At 36.1% G+C, this 18,986-nt stretch overlaps 1 protein-coding gene across 9 annotated transcripts in view; it reads left to right on the top strand.

Moving 5' to 3' along the window:
* The window catches only part of MTMR2 (myotubularin related protein 2), a 108,489-nt gene that overhangs the window by 81,436 nt on the left and 8,067 nt on the right, over positions 1-18,986 (top strand). For all 9 annotated transcript variants that reach the window (XM_079930346.1, XM_079930338.1, XM_079930343.1 and 6 more), the window contains 3 exons: positions 10,692-10,877; positions 14,071-14,277; positions 18,746-18,838. In XM_079930346.1, the coding sequence (XP_079786472.1) occupies positions 10,692-10,877; positions 14,071-14,277; positions 18,746-18,838 (486 nt within the window). The remainder of the gene's footprint in view (positions 1-10,691; positions 10,878-14,070; positions 14,278-18,745; positions 18,839-18,986) is intronic.

Here is an 18,986-nt window from a genome sequence, read left to right as displayed (position 1 = left end):
AATCCTGACTCTTCTACTTGATAGTGTAACTTAAATTTTTTTTTTTTATTTTATATTGGGGTATACTTGATTAACAATGTTGTATTAGTTTCAGGTATACAGCAAAGTGACTCATTTATACATATAAATGTATCTATTCTTTTTCAAATTCTTTTCCTATTTAGGTTATTACAGAATATTGATCAGAGTTCCCTGTGCTATACAGTAGATCCTTATTGGTTATCTGTTTTAAATATAGCAGTGTGTACATGTCAATCCCAGTATAATGTGGAGTCAGTTATTTAATCCTTTTAGTAACTTTAATTTGCTTATTTGTGAAATGAGAATCATAATAACTAACAGGGTTGTTTTAGGGGCAAAACTCACCTGATAAAAAATAGTGCATAATCCTGCTTACTTACGTAAGAAATAGGTATTCATCAATTACTAGTTTCTCTTTCCCTTCTCCAAACTGGACAATAAACTGAGCTTGTGACTGACAAAAGAAGTCTGCACAGCACTGTTGTAGAAATCATGCAGTGTTCTCAGTGACCAGTGCTGCCCTCTTCTGGCAGCCCTCCACCTGTACAAGCTATTCAGACTGAAAACTTGCAGTTAGCTGGAGCAGTGGTCCTGATTTCCGCTATAGAATAAATATTAGCATTGTGGAACTAGAAATTCTAGTCCAGTTGCCAAAATCTACCTTAGGAGAAGGAAAGAGAAGAGATGCAATTTAGCTTTAAAAAATTGCCTCACATACAAGCAGAAAAAACCCCAAAAGTCCCCCCAAAACTAAAACACCCCAAATCCTATAACTAAATAAGAGAGAAACACCATTAAATCTTGGTTATACATCCAGGCCTATGTGCAGATGCGTGCACACATATATTTGAGACAGAATGGGATAATTGCAACTTCCTTTTTTTAATTGGTGCTGTTTTTTTCTATGCCAATAAATATCTGTAACATGATAATTACTAACACCAATTGTTTTTGGGTATTTAGGTTCTTTTTTTTTTTTTTTTTTGCTATTATAAACAGAGCTGGGGTGACCATCCTTAAATTAAATTATGGATCATGTACCTAATTACTTCTGTCCTATTTAGTGTTTTGAGGACATTGTGAATTTCAGACATTCTCTGTTAAACTGTAAGTATTTCCCCTTAAAGGAGAAATGAGGCAATGTGTATATGAAGCTGGTACCCCAGAGACTGGCATGTATTTTTCCAGTAATTACTTGTTCCCTTCCGTAAACCTTATACCATGAATTAGCAGGAATGAGACTTAAGATGTTATCTAGGATGAGAGATGGAGAGAGGCATATAAGGCAGAAAAGGGGGTAGAGCAAAATATTACATTCCTCGTCTTTTTTTAACATCTTTATTGGAGTATAATTGCTTTATATTGGTGTCTTCGTTTCTGCTTTATAACATAGTGAATCAGCTATACATATATCCCCATATCTCCTCCCTCTTGTGTCTCCCTCCCTCCCACCCTCCCTATCCCACCCCTCTAGGTGGTCACAAAGCACGGAGCTGATCTCCCTGTGCTATGCAGCTGCTTCCCACTAGCTAGCTATTTTACGTTTGGTAGTGTATATCTGTCCATGCCACTCTATCACTTCATCCCAGCTTACCCTTTCCCCTCCCCATGTCCTCAAGTCCATTCTCTACATCTGCATCTTTATTCCTGTCCTGCCCCTAGGTTCTTCAGAATCTTTTTTTTTTCTTTTAGATTCCATATATATGTGTTAGCATATGGTTTTGTTTTTCTCTTTCTGACTTACTTCACTCTGTATGACAGACTCTAGGTCCATCCACCTCACTACAAATAGTTCAATTTCGTTTCTTTTTATGGCTGAGGAATATTCCATTGTATATATGTGCCACATCTTCTTTATCCATTCATCTGTTGATGGACAGCTAGGTTGCTTCCATGTCCTGGCTATTGTAAATAGAACTGCAATGAACATTGTGGTACATGACTCATTTTGAATTACGGTTTTCTCAGCATATATGCCTGGTAATGGGATTGCTGGGTGGTATGGTAGTTCTATTTTTAGCTTTATAAGGAACCTCCATACTATTCTCCGTATATACTGGCTGTATCAATTTACATTCCCACCAACAGTGCAAGAGGGTTCCCTTTTCTCCACACCCTCGCCAGCATTTATTGTTTGTAGATTTTTTGATGATGGCCATTCTGACTGGTGTGAGGTGATACCTCATCGTAGTTTTGATTTGTATTTCTCTAAAATGATTAGTGATGTTGAGCATCCTTTCATGTGTTTGGTGGCAATCTGTATATCTTCTTTGGAGAAATGTCTGTTTAGGTCTTCTGCCCATTTTTGGATTGGGTTGTTTGTGTTTTTGATATTGAGCTGCATGAGCTTCTTGTAAATTTTGGAGATTAATCCTTTGTCAGTTGCTTCATTTGCAAGTATTTTCTCCCATTCTAAGGGTTGACTTTTCATCTTATTTATGGTTTCCTTTGCTGTGCAAAAAGCTTTTAAGTTTCATTAGGTCCCATTTGTTTATTTTTGTTTTTATTTCCATTTCTCTAGGAGGTGGGTCAAAAAGGATCTTGCTGTGATTTATGTGAAAGAGTGTTCTGCGTATGTTTTCCTCTAAGAGTTTGATAGTGTCTGGCCTTACATTTAGGTCTTTAATCCATTTTGAGTTATTTTTGTGTATGGTGTAAGGGAGTGTTCTAATTTCATTCTTTTACATGTAGATTTCCAGTTTTCCCATCACCACTTATTGAAGAGTCTGTCTTTTCTCCATTGTATATTCTTGCCTCCTTTATCAAAAGTACGGTCACCAGGGCTTCCCTGGTGGCGCAAAGGTTGAGAGTTCACCTGCTGATGCAAGGGGCACGGGTTCATGCCCCTGGTCCGGGAAAATCCCACATTCCGTGGAGCGGCTGGGCCCGTGAACCATGGCCGCTGAGCCAAAAAAGTACGGTCACCATATGTGTGTGGGTTTATCTCTGGACTTTCTCTTCTATTCCATTGATCTGTATTTCTGTTTTTGTGCCAGTACCATACTATCTTGATTACTGTAGCTTTGTAGTATAGTCTGAAGTCTGGGAGCCTGATTCCTCCAGCTCCGTTTTTCTTTCTGAAGATTGCTTTGGCTGTTCCAGGTCTTTTGTATTTCCATACAAACTGTGAAATTTTTTGTTCTAGTTCTGTGAAAAATGCCATTGGTAGTTTCACAGGGATTGCATTGAATCTTTAGATTCCTCTGGGTAGTATAGTCATTTTCACAATGTTGATTCTTCCAATCCAAGGACATGGTATATCTCTCCATCTGTTTGTATCATCTTTAATTTCTTTCATCAGTGTCTTATAGTTTTCTGCATACAGGTCTTTTGTCTCCTTAAGTAGGTTTATTCCTAGGTATTTTATTCTTTTTGTTGCAGTGGTAAATAGGAGTGTTTCCGTAATTTCTCTTACAGATTTTTTTATCATTAGTGTATAGGAATGCAAGAGATTTCTGTGCATTAATTTTGTATCCTGCTACTTGACCAAATTCATTGATTAGCTCTAGTAGTTCTCTGGTAGCATCTTTAGGATTCTCTGTGTATTCTCATGTCATCTGAAAACAGTGACAGCTTTACTTCTTCTTTTCCAATTTGGGTTCCTTTTATTTCTTTTTCTTCTCTGATTGCTGTGGCTAAAACTTCCAAAACTATGTTGAATAATGATGGTGAGAGCAGACAACCTTGTTTTGTTCCTGATCTTAGAGGAAATGGTTTCAGTTTTTCACCATTGAGAATGATGTTGGCTGTGGGTTTGTCATATATGGCCTTTATTATGTTGAGGTAAGTTCCTGCTATGCCTACTTTCTGGAGAGTTTTTATTGTAAATGGGTGTTGAGGTTTGTCGAAAGCTTTTTCTGCATCTACTGAGATGATCATATGGTTTCTTTCCTTCAGTTTGTTAATATGGTTTATCACATTGATTGATTTGCGTATATTGAAGAATCCTTGCATTCCTGGGATAAACCTCACTTGATCATGTTGTATGATCCTTTTAATGTGCTGTTGGATTCTGTTTGCTAGTAGTTTGTTGAGGATTTTTGCATCTGTGTTTTTCAGTGATGGTGGCCTGTAGTTTTCTTTCTTTGTGACATCTTCGTCTGGTTTTGGTATCAGGGTGCTGGTGGCCTTGTAGAATGAGTTTGGGAGTGTTCCTCCCTCTCCTATATTTTGAAAGAGTTTGAGAATGATAGGTGTTAGCTCTTCTTTAAATGTTTGATAGAATTCGCCTGTGAAGCCATCTGGTCCTGGGCTGTTGTTTGTTGGAAGATTTTTAATCACAGTCTCAGTTTCAGTGCTTGTGATTTGGTCTGTTCATATTTTCTATTTCTTCCTGGTTCAGTCTTTTAAGGTTGTGCTTTTCTAAGAATGTGTCTGTTTCTTCCAGGTTGTCCATTTTATTGCATACAGTTGCTTGTAGTAATCTCTCATGATCCTTTGTATTTCAGCAGTGTTAGTTGTTACTTCTCCTTTTTCATTTCTAATGCTGTTGACTTGAGTCTTCTCCCTTTTTTTCTTGATGTCTAGCTAATGGTTTATCAGTTTTGTTTATCTTCTCAAAGAAACAGCTTTTAGTTTTAGTGATCTTTGCTATCATTTCCTTCATTTCTTTTTCATTTATTTCTGATCTGATCTTTATGATTTCTTTCCTTCTGCTATCTTTGGGGGTTTTTTGTTCTTCTTTCTCTAATTGCTTTAGGTGTAAGGTTAGGTTGTTTATTTGAGATTTTTCTCGTTACTTGAGGTAGGATTGTATTGTGATAAACTTCCCTCTTGGAACTGCTTTTGCTGCATCCCAAAGGTTTTGGGTCATCGTGTTTTCATTGTCATTCGTTTCTAGGTATTATTTGATTTCCTCTTTGATTTCTTCAGTGATCACTTCATTATTAAGTAGTGTATTATTTAGCATCCATGTGTTTGTATTTTTTTACAGATCTTTTCCTGTAATTGATATCTTGTCTCATAGTATTGTGGTCGGAAACGATACCTGATACAATTTCAGTTTTCTTAAATTTACCAAGGTTTGACTTGTGACCCAAGATGTGATCTATCCTGGAGAATGTTCTATGATCACTTGAGAAGAAAGTGTATTCTGTTGTTTTTGGATGGAATGTCCTATAAATATCAATTAAGTCCATCTTGTTTAATGTATCATTTAAAGCTTGTGTTTCCTTATTTATTTTCATTTTGGATGATATGTCCACTGGTGAAAGTGGGGTGTTAAAGTCCCCTACTATGATTGTGTTACTGTCGATTTCCCCTTTTATGGCTGTTAGCATTTGCCTTACATATTGAGGTGCTCCTGTGTTGGATGCATAAATATTTACAAATGTTATATCTTCTTCTTGGACTGATCCCTTGATCATTATGTAGTGTCCTTCTTCGTCTCTTGTAATAGTCTTTATTTTAAAGTCTATTTTGTCCAGTATGAGAATTGCTACTCCAGCTTTCTTTTGATTTCCATTTGCATGGAATATCTTTTTCCATCCCCTCACTTTCAGTCTGTATTTAATCCATTTACTTTTAAGGTAATTATCGATATGTATGTTCCTATTACCATTTTCTTAATTGTTTTGGGTTTGTTATTGTAGGTTTTTTCCTTCTCTTGTGTTTCCTGTGTAGAGAAGTTCCTTTCGCATTTGTTGTAAAGCTGGTTTGGTGGTGCTCAGTTCTTTTAGCTTTTGCTTGTCTGGAAAAGTTTTAATTTCTCCATCGAATCTGAATGAGATCCTTGCTGGGTAGAGAATCTTAGTTGTAGGTTTTTCCCTTTCATCACTTTAAATATGTCCTGCCACTCCCTTTTGGCTTGCAAAGTTTCTGCAAAGGATCAGCCGTTAACCTTATGGGGATTCCCTTGTATGTTATTTGTTGTTTTTCCCTTGCTGCTTTTAATATTTTTTCTTGTATTTAGTTTTTGATAGTTTGATTAATATTTGTCTTGGTGTCATCTTATTTTTTAAGTCATTCCCATGCATATTTCACTACAGAAATCTCTTTTTTGAAAAGACTCTGATATATTTTATCTGTTGGGACATTCTTCTGATATGTGATAGACAACAAAAATCTAGGAAGGCATAGACAAAGCAAAGAAATAAAAATCACTTATAATCACTAATCTTTGATATATTTTCTCCCACTGTTCTGTGCATTTATGTATTGTTATATTTCATTGTTTTTCCTCTCTATATGAATTATTTCTTTTCATGAAATATCCCTGAAATAACTTCAATAGCACTCATCATACAGCTATATCATTGTGCAGTTAATCATTCTTCTAATATTAGGTCTTTAAGTATTTAGTATTTTAAATATAGCTAAAATAAGTATCTTTCGTTGGCATCTTTATTTCCATAAAATAGTTTTGTAGATATACCATTACTATATCATAGTTTAAAGTATGCATATTTTTAAAAGTTTTGTTACATATTGCCAGCATTCTTCGGGAAGGTTAGTTTACCAGTTTGATATATTTTTTTCCTGCCATTTTATTGAGATATAATTGACATAGAAAAGTGTGTATGTTTAAGGTGTACAACATAATGATTTGATATATGCATATATTGTGAAATGATCACCCCCCCCCAAGTTTAGTTAACATCCATCACCTCACGCAGTTACATTTTTTTTCCTTGTGAATTTTCAAAGTCTACTCTCTTAGCAACTTTCAAATATACAATATAGTATCGTTGACTATAGTCATCATGTTGTGCATTACATCACCACTACTTACTTATCTTTTAACTGGAAGTTTGCCCTTTTTTACTGCCTTCACCCAATATCCCCACCATCTCCCTTTTAAAATTTGCAAAAGTATATATCCTTATTGCAACAAGTATTTTTTTGCCTTTGTAGTAAGAACATTTTTTATAGCTTTGTCAGTGTGAATATGACAACTGCTTTTGCACCATGAGCTGTATCAAGAATTAAAACTGTACTAGCCACTAAGTCTTCCATGTGTGCCCTACAGCAATTAAATTTACCTTCTACCCCTGCTAAAAGTAACCACTATCCTAACTTTTATAGTAGTCTTCTTACATTACTTTATACTTTTATTACTGAAGTGTATACATCTCTAGACTCTTAGCCTTGCCTTTTCAAGTATTGTATTTGATATGTCTTTCAAGTCTCTCTTCATCTATAGTCTTCCCCTTGCCCTTCCTTTCTCCTTCCCTCCCTCCTTCACTCCAATATAATTTATTGTAGAGTTTTCCACAGTCCAGGTTTTGCCGATTGTATTATGGTATGGTTCAACTTTCTTCTGTTCTCTGAATTTCCTTCACATGAATTCAGAGGTTTATTCAGATTCAGGTTCAACTCCTTTGGCAAGGCTGTAGGGGATATATCAGGAGGCACATAATTTGTGGCTGATTCTTCTTTTTGGGATATCAGCAGCTGTTCATGCTCTGTACCGAGATGTGTTAATTCACTGGGGTTGCCAAATGGTGATATTCTGATTTCATGATTTCCTTTTCAGCTTAGTTGAACTCTTTCTGTAAAGAAACACTTTCTCTTATCTAAATTTTGGTTAACCAGCAGTTCAGTTCATATAAGAAAGCCAGGATAAATGCTTGATTCTTTTTCCTTATTTATCAGTTTTCCCAAAAATGAATTTACTCCTTACCATCCCATGAGGGTGACTAATTTTTTTAAGTGTCATTATGAATGCATGTATTTATATGTAGTCAACAATTTCTAATTCATTGCAGATGGTATTTTTGAAAAAAAAAATTCCCACCTTTGGTCTGAGGGGCACTTTTCAAGTTACCTCCTGAGTTCTTTTGACATAGCCATAGTAATCTTTGCTATCTGGTATGACAAGGTATACCAGACTCATCAGGAAATCTTGTATGTTTCCTGCCACAGGCTTAGAATAACCATTTCTCTAAGAAGTTCTGGTTTCTGTTAGTAGGAAGTGGTATTTCAAACCATAATCTGGGTGCTAAGGATAATTATTTGCTGGGTTGGTCTAATTTCTAAGTCTTTTCAGTGGATAGAGCTAGGAGACATATGTTTTTAAAGATAAAGTATTATACCTCATGAGTTCATACTGGTGCTTTCAATTTAAATTCAGTACTAGAGTTTTTACATAACTTCTTCTAAGTTACATGTGTATCTTCTTCCTTCCACACCAGAAATCCCGATTCTCAAAGACAGAGGGGATAATAACATTAGTATGCTACATAATTACTCATTTGCTTTATCCCACCATGGTCTTAGAATAACAGTATTAATAGTATCATCACCAGTACATTTACTGAAAAGTTAAATTTTTTTCCATTTGCTCCCATTTTAAAATGAATTGTATTATATTTATGTCATCAGAGCATGTGTAGACTTTACATAGTCTCCCTTTTGTACACATACTTTTTGCCTTTTACCCCTGACTTCTACAAGTAGCTAAATATTTTGTGCCAATAACCAATTCTTATATGGATGTCTTTCTGGTCTTTTTCTTTTGTCTGGAGTTGTTCTCTTGTAAATGTTTCAGCAAGGCTCATAAGAACTATATTCTGAGTATTTGTATGCTGATAGCAGCTTTATGTCCTTTATATTCGAGTTAGTTTTGTTGGGCATAAAATTCTTGGCTTACATTTGATTTTATTGAATGTCTTAAATATGTTGCGTTTTTTTTGGCATAAAGTTTCAAAGTCTGATGATAAACTAAATTTCCTTTCCTTCTAAGTCACTTTTTTTACTTGGATTTGTGAAAGATTTTGTTTTTTCTTTTTCTTTGAAGTCCAGTTATTTTGCCAGAATATGTCTTCATGTTTTGTGTTCTGGGTCTATATTATCAAGTATACGTGTATGCTATTTTAATTGGTAATTTCCAATTTAAAAATTTCATGAATTTTTTCTTTAATCATAGTTCTTAGTATTTGTTTCATTTCCATGTATGGCTTGCTTCTTCTGGACTCCTGTTATTCCTGTGCTGGCTCTTCTTTGCCTATCTTCATCATTTGCCACTTTCTCTTGAATCCTTTTTATGCTTTCTATTCCTGTTTTGGTTTTATATTTTGCTTTTCACTGTCTGTTTCTTTTAATTTAATATCCATTGTGTTTATTTGCTCTTGAGTTTCTTCTAATGTAGTCTTTATTTCTGATTTTTTTTTTCTTTTATTTCTAATTTGTTCCCAAGTCTCATTTCATTTCTGAGTTTCTCTAATAACTCGGCTGTTAGACTGGGCAGAACCCTTCCTGGTTTCCGTGGTACTTCTTAGATTGATCTGTTGTTCTTCCCTGTAGTTCTGGAGGAAGAAAGCTAAAATAAGGAAACAGAACAAACACTACAAATTATAAGACTCTCTTGTGAGTCTCTCGTTCTCCACTCCATCTTATATCCATTTGTTCCTTCACACATTTGCTGATAGCATCTAGATCTTGTGACTGTTGGTGGTTTTGGGGTTTGATGGAATGCTTTGTCCTCCAGTTCTGTCTTGAATGATTTTTGTGTGTTTTTGATTTTACTATCTAGTTGCTCTATTTTTTAAAATATCAGTTATATTGAAATATAATTCACACGCCATAAAATGCACTCTTGTAAAGTATGTATTTCAGTGTTTTTATTATATTCATAAAGTTGTATAACTATCTGATTCCAGAGCATTTTCATTCTGTGTGTTTTTGTGACAGGTTCTGTGTAGTCGCTACTACTGCCATGTTTCTAGGATTTGTTGCAACAAATTTGAACGTCCCTTTACCCCTTGCCTGTCCTATCCCACTTTCCAGAAGTAATCCATGTTAACAGGTACCTAATGAAACACTGTTAATTTTGTACCTGTACCATTCTTAACTCCGAACTATTTCCCAGACTATCAGTGTCAGAAAGGAAACTTGAACTTCCTTTGGTAATTTGTTGTTGGTTAAGAGGTGAGTTTTGTTGTTTTCAAAGGTGTAATCTCTTAATTTTGTATAACTACAGTGGCTGTTCCTGTATCTTCCTAATTTTTTTTCCATTAGTGCTCTAAGAAGCATGATTTTATCCATAAGACAGGATGCATATTTTATACATAAGGTAGGAGAATATTTTTTTCTTAAAATAGAGAAAGATTCAATCCAGAAAAATTTAATTCTCCAGCCATAGCTTATTGTGAACACCAAATATTTCTCATTCTGTTCTGTACTTGTAGATTTACATCTTTGAAAATAGTGATAGTATTATACGGTAATACTCTGTGCTTTTATACTTGTTCAGTCTTTTTGTTTAATAGTAGTTGTGTGGTTATAATAGAAGCCAGTCACTATGATTCCAAAGCACTTTGCAAATATTAAGATTAAAAGGTGAAGAGGAAGGGAGGTGAAGAAGCATGGGCCAGGGGTAAACTAGTCCCTGCACATGGAGCTTGCTGGTCTGGTGACTTCAGTCTTCTTTATGAAATTATGTTTGAGTAGGACTTGAAATATGGATAGGGAAATTTATGTTACCACATATAATTTTAACAAAAGGAAGTCAGGGTGAGAGTATATTCTTGTTTTATGAAGAACATGTGATAGAGCGTGGTTGTGTTAAGTTGCCTTGAGCCAGCCACATTTTCCTGTGGAGTTTTCCTACCATCAGTAATGTGTATCATTTTTGATTCTATTGGATATTTTGTGGCATTCTTGGGGATGTCAACATACAATGGATGTTCATTCATTTATGATTTCCTGTGATGTTGCTTTTTGTTTTCCAGGCAAAAGGTGGAGGTTATGAAAGTGAAGATGCCTATCAAAATGCAGAACTAGTTTTTCTAGATATCCACAATATCCATGTTATGAGAGAATCTTTACGAAAACTTAAGGAGATTGTGTACCCCAACATTGAGGAGACCCACTGGTTGTCTAACTTGGAATCTACTCACTGGCTAGAGCATATTAAGGTGGGTATGTTATTGTTTCTTTAAACTATCATAGGATATCAAACAAGGACTTTCTCTGCCCTTTTGTCTATATTGGCTCTTTTCTTACAATTGAAATCAAGACGAAAGTATCTTTTTAAACAGCGAAAAATTGATAACTGCTTTGATAATTAGAACTACTTTTAAGTTTTGGTGCCTGAATGAATTAATTTTCTATATTATGCATTTGGTTCAGTTGTACTTCTTTTGTTCCCTCTCTTTCCCATCCTATCTGAATTCTGCCCATCCTTCAGATCCCAGCTAATATTTCATTTCTTCCATGAAGTCTTCCCAGATTGCATTCATTTTCATTTTCTCTGAACTTTCACTTTACTTTTGCTTTCCAGCTAATCAGGTGTTACCATGCACTTGATTTAATTACTTTTATGTGTCACCCAACTTATATTGCTAATTCATGGAGAGTAGGACAGGCTAAATCATATTTCTTCTTTGTCTCCTCAGGAGCCAGGGCAGCACTATATGATATGAATAAAGCACTCAATAAATAATTGTTGCATGGCTTGTGAAAACCATTCTGGTCAGGCACATGAGGTGAAATAGTTAAATGAAGGATACCATTTGAATGCTAAATGATTTGGAGACTACCGTGTGAACCGTAGCTTGCCTAATATGTTAATATATATAATGTTTTTTGTTTTTTGTTTTCGTTTTTTTGCGGTACGTGGGCCTCTCACTGTTGTGGTCTCTCCCGTTGTGGAGCACAGGCTCCGGACGTGCAGGCTCAGCGGCCATGGCTCATGGGCCTAGCCACTCCACAGCATGTGGGATCCTCCCGGACCAGGGCATGAACCCGTGTCCCCTGCATCGGCAGGAGGACTCTCAACCACTGCACCACCAGGGAAGCCCAATATATATAATGTTTGAAGCACCAAATGTTATTTCAGTTAATATAGTTACAAATATTTTCAGATAGTGTCTGAATTTCAGTAAGATACCTTACCAAAATACAGGTTTCTATAATATATATGACCACATATATTCATATTATGAAATAAATGGAAATGAGATTTTTCATGTGAAGAAGGAGCAGATTGTACTCACATTAAAACCTCTAAAACTAAGACAGAATTGAAAGCTAAATTGACCTAATGACAATTATAGACTATTTTGATTACTGTTTCTCTTCTAGAAACATAGAAGCTTGAATGTAGCAAAGTGTATACACACTCTTTTGTTAAAGAGAATGGTCACAGGACCATCTATTACATTGTATGATGTATAAGTAGAAAACCATAAGACTTGATTCAGAACTAACGTAAATTGCAGCGTTCTGTAAGTTCCAGGTCAATTTTTAGCAGGTACAATATTCTCTCCAAAAATCTGGCTATAGGGCTTCCCTGGTGGCGCAGTGGTTGGGAGTCCGCCTGGCGATGCAGGGGACACAGGTTCGTGCCCTGGTCCGGGAAGATCGCGCACGCCGCGGAGTGGCTAGGCCCGTGAGCCATGGCCGCTGAGCCTGCGCGTCTGGAGCCTGTGCTCTGCAACGGGAGAGGCCACAACAGTGAGAGGCCCGCGTACCACAAAAAAAAAAAAAAAAAAATCTGGCTATAACCGAAATAAGTTTCCTTAGAAGTTTAAGAGGTACAGTTGTGTCTGGACCACTTTCTCCTCCCCCAGTCCTCACATCTGCAAGGCTTACCCACTTACTTTCTTTAAATCTCTGCTCAAATATCACTTTCTCAAAGATGCCTTTCCCAACCACTTCATATAAAATAGCAGTTCTGCCAGCACTCCCTAGACCTAGATGGTGCTTTTTCACTTACTGCCCTCTGACACACTGTGTCAGAGGGCAGTAAGTGAAAAAGCACCATAGGAGATACCCTTCTGTGACTTTCTTTCCTTATTTGCACCTGGCTGGCCTCACGTAAGTAGAATGTAAACTTTGTTAAGCCAGCACTTTGTTCTGTTTGCTGCTCTATTTCCAACACCTGGAGCTGTGCCTGCCACATGGTAGGGGACTCCGTAAATGTTTATCTTTTGAATGAATGAATGAATGAATGAATGAATGAATCAATGAAGATGACCACTTTGGATAACTCTTTCTTGTCAGTCTTAACTCTCCAGCTGTTTTAATCCTTTGGGTCAGTGATGTGTAAGTTTGGATATACATTTGAATTTTAGGTAGAAGTTATTTAAAATAGTAAGTTAGGATTAGTGGAGAATGGGGACCAGGTGTTTGTTTTTGTTTTTTTTAATGTTCACAAATGACTCTGATGCATAGTTAAGATTGAGATTGCTTCAGAGTACCCCACTTCCAGAATATGCCTACAGTTATAATCAAAAGGAGGTCATCATGAGATTCTCTAAGCCTAGTATATCTTTTCTTTCATTCTTATCTATGTTTGTGTAATTATGCTGTTCTTTAAGTATGATTTGGCCATTGCAGAGAAAAATGTGGCTATATTGTTCATTTTAAAGGATACCATACTTTGTGTTTCTTTTTTGGTTACATCTAATTCTGTCTAGTTTTAACTCAAGATCAGCTTCAGGAAAGGTAAATTATTTTGCAGAGTCTCTGCATATTTAAAAAAAAAACTTGAAATTATTTTAGATACCAGTTAAATTGACATGGTAATATATTGGTCTGATCAGAATTTTCCATTCATACTGATAGAAAAAAAAGCAGCTTACTCTGAAGTTTTATACTGTGCTTGCTGTATGCTATATGATGTATATAAAAACAGTAGAATAAGTGCTATAGAAGCTGTAGAATATTTTAAAATATCCAACTTTATGGCTTTCATATTCTAATTTGGTTAAGTATCAACAGGTAAGACTAAAGTTGCTGTATTATTTTTATTTAAATGGATGATGTTGGAATATTTGAAGATTCTCAGAAATAGATCTCTTTAGAACTTAATCCTTCTTTCCTCTTACTCATATTTTTGATTTGTTTAGAACTCAAAGGCACCTTTTGTTTGGATATTTCATTGTGCAGATTAATAGGAGTCTGCATTTATGAGATTTTTTTTAGTTTTAAAAGCAAAATTTGTGTATCTTCTACCATTCACAAAAATTCTTTTTGGGAAGGGACTGATGTTTTTTTCTCCACATGGTATTGAGACAGTCATCTCTAAACAAAATTCTATTAGTAAATTATGAAGAAGGAAGCATTTAATTTTTTAAAAAATTAATTAAAAAAATCTGTTTGCAGCTTATTCTCGCAGGGGCTCTTAGGATTGCTGACAAAGTAGAGTCAGGAAAGACGTCTGTGGTAGTCCACTGCAGTGATGGCTGGGATCGCACAGCTCAGCTGACCTCCCTGGCCATGCTCATGTTGGATGGATACTACCGAACCATCCGAGGATTTGAAGTCCTTGTAGAAAAAGAGTGGCTAAGCTTTGGACATCGGTTTCAGCTTGTGAGTAAAGAACCGTGACTCATTGTATCACATATGCATTTCATGTAAGGCGTGTGAAAATCATGCCTTTACTCACTAGATATTCATCTAAATCTGATCCTTTGTTCTAATGGGTAAACTTCCCAAGAGAACTTTGGGCTTGTTTTGGAAGCACTGGGTTATCCTGATGTGGCTCTGCAGTCTGGAGCCAGGGTTAGCTGTTTGTCAGGCTCCTGGCCCAGTCTCTTCCATATTCTCTGTCGGGAATAGGAGATACCCTTCTGTGACTTCCACCTTCAAACGATAGTTCAGAGCAGCATGGACTGTTACGGAGCTACAGGGCGCTTCTAGCTTTTCCTGTAGACTTAAAGAAACGTGAGACTGGCCTATTATTCTTAATTTAAAGTAGCCCTACAAAGTAGCACTACTCACACAGGATCAGGGTCTAAAACAATTTAGACTGGGACTAAAAGAAATAACAGAGAAAAAATAATTTAATTTAGAGTTGGGAATAAAATAGCTTTTCTGTTACCCTTAATGACCATATGTATGGAAAGTGTTGCAGTTAGTTTTATGGAAATGACAAATTTTTGCGCCCTCTATATGACTTAAAATTTATTTTGTTGTTATCATTCGTATCAAATCTAAAAGTTGGAAGGGCCTCAGAGTCCAGGGAATGTCTTCTCTGGTGTCCCCGTGAAATGGTTGTTTGGTTTCTTCATTAACACCTCCAGAAATAAGCAGCAAGTCCCTTCCTGAGGCTGTCCAGTCTCACTGAAGAAAGTCTACCTACTACAAACTTTTTCTTCATATGAATTAAAATTTACTTCTCATTTTCTTACATTCCCCTTTGGAGATAAGAAGAACAAATATGACTACTAATCCAAATAAGATAGCCCTGCAAATATTTGAAAGTAGCTGTCTTCCTGTGTCAGTCATAATCTTCAGTTCTGGCAAAATGTCCGTTTTCTTCAGTCTTTTCTCATCCTAATCCCCTCACCCTCCCCTTTGTCCTCTGGACTTTGCTCATGGCTTTCTACAAGTGTGGTACCCAAAACTGTAGTAGTTCCTAAAATAGAGGAATGGGGTTATTATGTCCCTTTTAAAGGATACTGTGCTTTTGTATTTGCTTTTTGTTACAACATACTTTAGATTCATGTAGCTTTTAATTAAATAAACATTCAAGTGGTTTTTAGCTGTGTTTCTGCTAAACTCTAAATTCGGAATCAGCAAACTTGGGAACAGTTACCTTGTAGGCCTTGGTTCTCATGTATGCCCATCCGTGGTATGTGTTAGTTGTAATCATAGAATTTAGAGAGTGCGGAGCAGGAATATTTTCCCAGGAAAGAGGAGCAGTGTGAGCAAATGGTGAGTGTGAGTGTCTCACACTGGGTGGGACTGAGTGGCTGGAGTAGAGTCGAGGGAGGGGCAGGTTTAGAAAATCTGGAGATGAGAGTTAAGATTGTTCAGAGGCCTTGAAGCCCCTGAGAGTGTGATTTTTGGCAGCATTTTCCTAGATTAGCTGAAAGACTTTCTGAAATATGTTTGCTCAGATGCTGTCTCTAATGTTAACCGTTAGTATCCAGTAGCTACCAGCAGTGTTTATGAAAAAACTTGCAAGAAATGGACATTTAAAGGTAGTCTGCTCTTTTGAACTTGAACTGTTAAATAAAATTGGTCATCTGGAGTATCTATTCAAATAGCTCATGTTTTTCAATTCTCTATAAAACGTACTTACCATGAAAAGACCATTAAAAAAAAAAAAATGGTTGAGAGTCCGCCTGCCGATGCAGGGGACACGGGTTCGTGCCCCGGTCCGGGAGGATCCCACGTGCCGCGGAGCGGCTGGGCCCGTGAGCCATGGCCGCTGAGCCTGCGCGTCCGGAGCCTGTGCTCTGCAACGGGAGAGGCCACAGCGGTGGGAGGCCCGCGTACTGCAAAAAAAAAAAAAAAAAAAAAGAAATGAAGAAGAATGAAGTTTTTTAGTCAGCCAAAGCCGTACATGTTCATATAAATATAACCAAAATCATAAATATTTCAGACTGTTTGAAGTTGCAGTGGATTCCTAAATTATTGAATCTGGTTACCTACTCCATTTTCTCCCCCTTAGTTGTTATCTGAAAGCAGAATTTGACAGTTAAAGGACATCTGATCAAGAGGGTATGCTCACATGGTTAATACAGGGTAATGATGCTCAAACTTTTTGATTTCTGGACCTCTTTCCTTTTTTAACAATTATTGATGACCCGAAAGAACTTTGTTTATATCTATCAGTATTTACCATATTAGAAATTAAATTTTAAAAATTTATTATTTAAAGAAATAAATCTGTTTTCTTAGTCCATTTGGGCAGCTATATTTCTCACAGTTTTGATGGCTGGAAGTCCAAGTTCAGAGTGCCAGCATGGCCTTCTGGTGAAGGCCTTTTTCCGGGGTGCAGACTGCCAACATTTCGCTGTGTTCTTGAATGGTGGAAGAGGGCTGGGGCCTCTGTGGGGTCTCTTTTTTTTTTGTGGAGTTTCTTTTGATAAGAGCATTAATCCCATTCATGAGGATTCCACCCTCATGACCTAGTTAGCTCCTAATACCATCACACTGGGCATTAGGATTTCAACATGTGAATTTTGGGGGAACACAAACATTCAAACCATAGTACTATTATATATTAACATAAATAACATTTTAAAGAAAAATAACTATATTTTCCAAAACAAATAAAGAAGTTTAATGAGAAGAGTGGCATTATTCTACATCTTTTGCAAATTTCTTTAATGTCTGGCTTAATAGAAGATAGCTGAATTTCATGTCTCCTTCTGCATTCAATCTGTTGCAATATGTTCTGTTGGTTGAAGAAATGAGGAAAATCTGACCACACACAGATATGTAGGTTGAAAAATAGAGAGTATTTTAATTTTTTTCAGGGAATTGTGGATATTTTTCTTTGATACTGTGCCAAAACTCGACAAATGGTAGTTTCTTAGCAGTTAATTGTAATGTGGAATCCAAAACTAACTCAATGAATTTATTTGTTGTTTGTTCTATTAAATTCCTTGGTCTGTCTTGCACTTTGAATAAATAGATCTCTTACCCATGCATGATTTTGTAACATCAAGTGTTGGTAATTTGGAAAATACTGGCTTACTGATTTACACAGCCCTTCCAATATTAGTGTATTTCATTATATAATATAGTCACATTTGTTAATACCGCTACTGATTTTATCAGAAAAGTATTATCAAACTCATTGTAGCAGATAAAAATTTCCCCCAAGTCTAATTTTCACTCAGAAACTTGAATTGTATCATTGGTAACAAACACTGTCCATTGTTTTCCTTGAAGTGACGCATTCACTTTTGTACATTTTCAAAAAAATGTCTGCAAGATATTCAGGTCTTAATAATCATAGTTCATATATTGTTCTTTCAAGTCAAAATGATGTTCCATGAAAAAGCCGTGTTTCCTACCATCCTACTTAAGTCTGCAGCAGAAGCATATTATATTTCCCATTTTGTTAATAGGATACTTAAAAATTTTGTACTCAGATGGGGAGATTTAATAAAGTTAATAACTTTTACTGCTTCATCAAGGAAACTGGCTTAAGAGAGATTGGCTTTTTTTTTTTCCTTCTTTTACTGCACGTGTTTGTCAAGGAAGAATATAATAACTGCTAGTATAGATTGATTTCAATGCCTTGCTTCTTGATTCCTACTAAGGTACCAAAAGTTTTTATTCTTCATCACTTTAACACCATTAGTGCAAATGTCAACACATTGAAAAAGGCAAAACGTGTCTTAGTAATATTATAAAAATAGCTTTGAACTCACAGACCTGCCCTGCTGCCGGAAGTCTGTGGACCATACTTTTAGAATCACTGTTTTTGGGTACAGAGTAGAGGTTTATCTCAGTCACTGGGGGCAGAAGTCTTCAGAGGAGAAAAAAAAATTGAGAAAGTAGGTGAGTGCATGCTTGAGGGGAGATGTTAAGCATTTTTTAAAAGTTTTCAAAGATTTGTGCTAATGTGATACTTTTTGAAAGACAGTCTGGAGCTCAGATGCAACAGGTCCCCTTCATGCACTGGCCAAGGTGTTAAAGGAGAAGGGTGCTTCCTGAAGCTAGTGTACAAGGAACTGTTAATATTCAGGGCAAAATCTACAGAAGAAAAATCTGGGCTCTGAGTTCTGGCTGCTCCTGTGTTCCATTATCAGCCTTTTAGAATCTGAGTTTTGTTTATTAAACTGAGTTGTAATTCCTGTTACAAGTGTCTCATGTTAGGAAATAACCTGGCAGTTTGCACATTGAAATGTTAATAGAGATTTCTGCTTGGTGGGATTATGGTAATTTCTGTTTTCCTTGCAGTGCTCTTTTAAAAAGATATTCTGAATTTTTAAAAATATTGAGCAAATATTACTTTTCTTGGAAAATAAAATTACTTTCAGTAAAAGCTGAAAAATCCCACAAAGCTTATATAATATTTCATTCTTTGCTTCAGAGACTTGGCCATGGAGATAAGAACCATGCAGATGCAGACAGATCACCTGTTTTTCTTCAGTTTATTGACTGTGTCTGGCAAATGACAAGACAGGTAATTTATCTGGGATATCCATTCTTACATCTCTCTTTTAAGCTGTCCAGTCAGAGTTGGATTTGATCACTGATTATCTTACATTTCATGTAAAATGGAAATTCTTGTAAGTTTTCTAGGTACTAGAACTATTACCTATTATTACATT

This window comes from Stenella coeruleoalba (genome assembly GCF_951394435.1).
Source record: "Stenella coeruleoalba genome assembly, chromosome: 8".
Lineage (NCBI taxonomy): Eukaryota > Metazoa > Chordata > Mammalia > Artiodactyla > Delphinidae > Stenella > Stenella coeruleoalba.
This window is presented reverse-complemented; position numbering and strand designations above follow the sequence as displayed.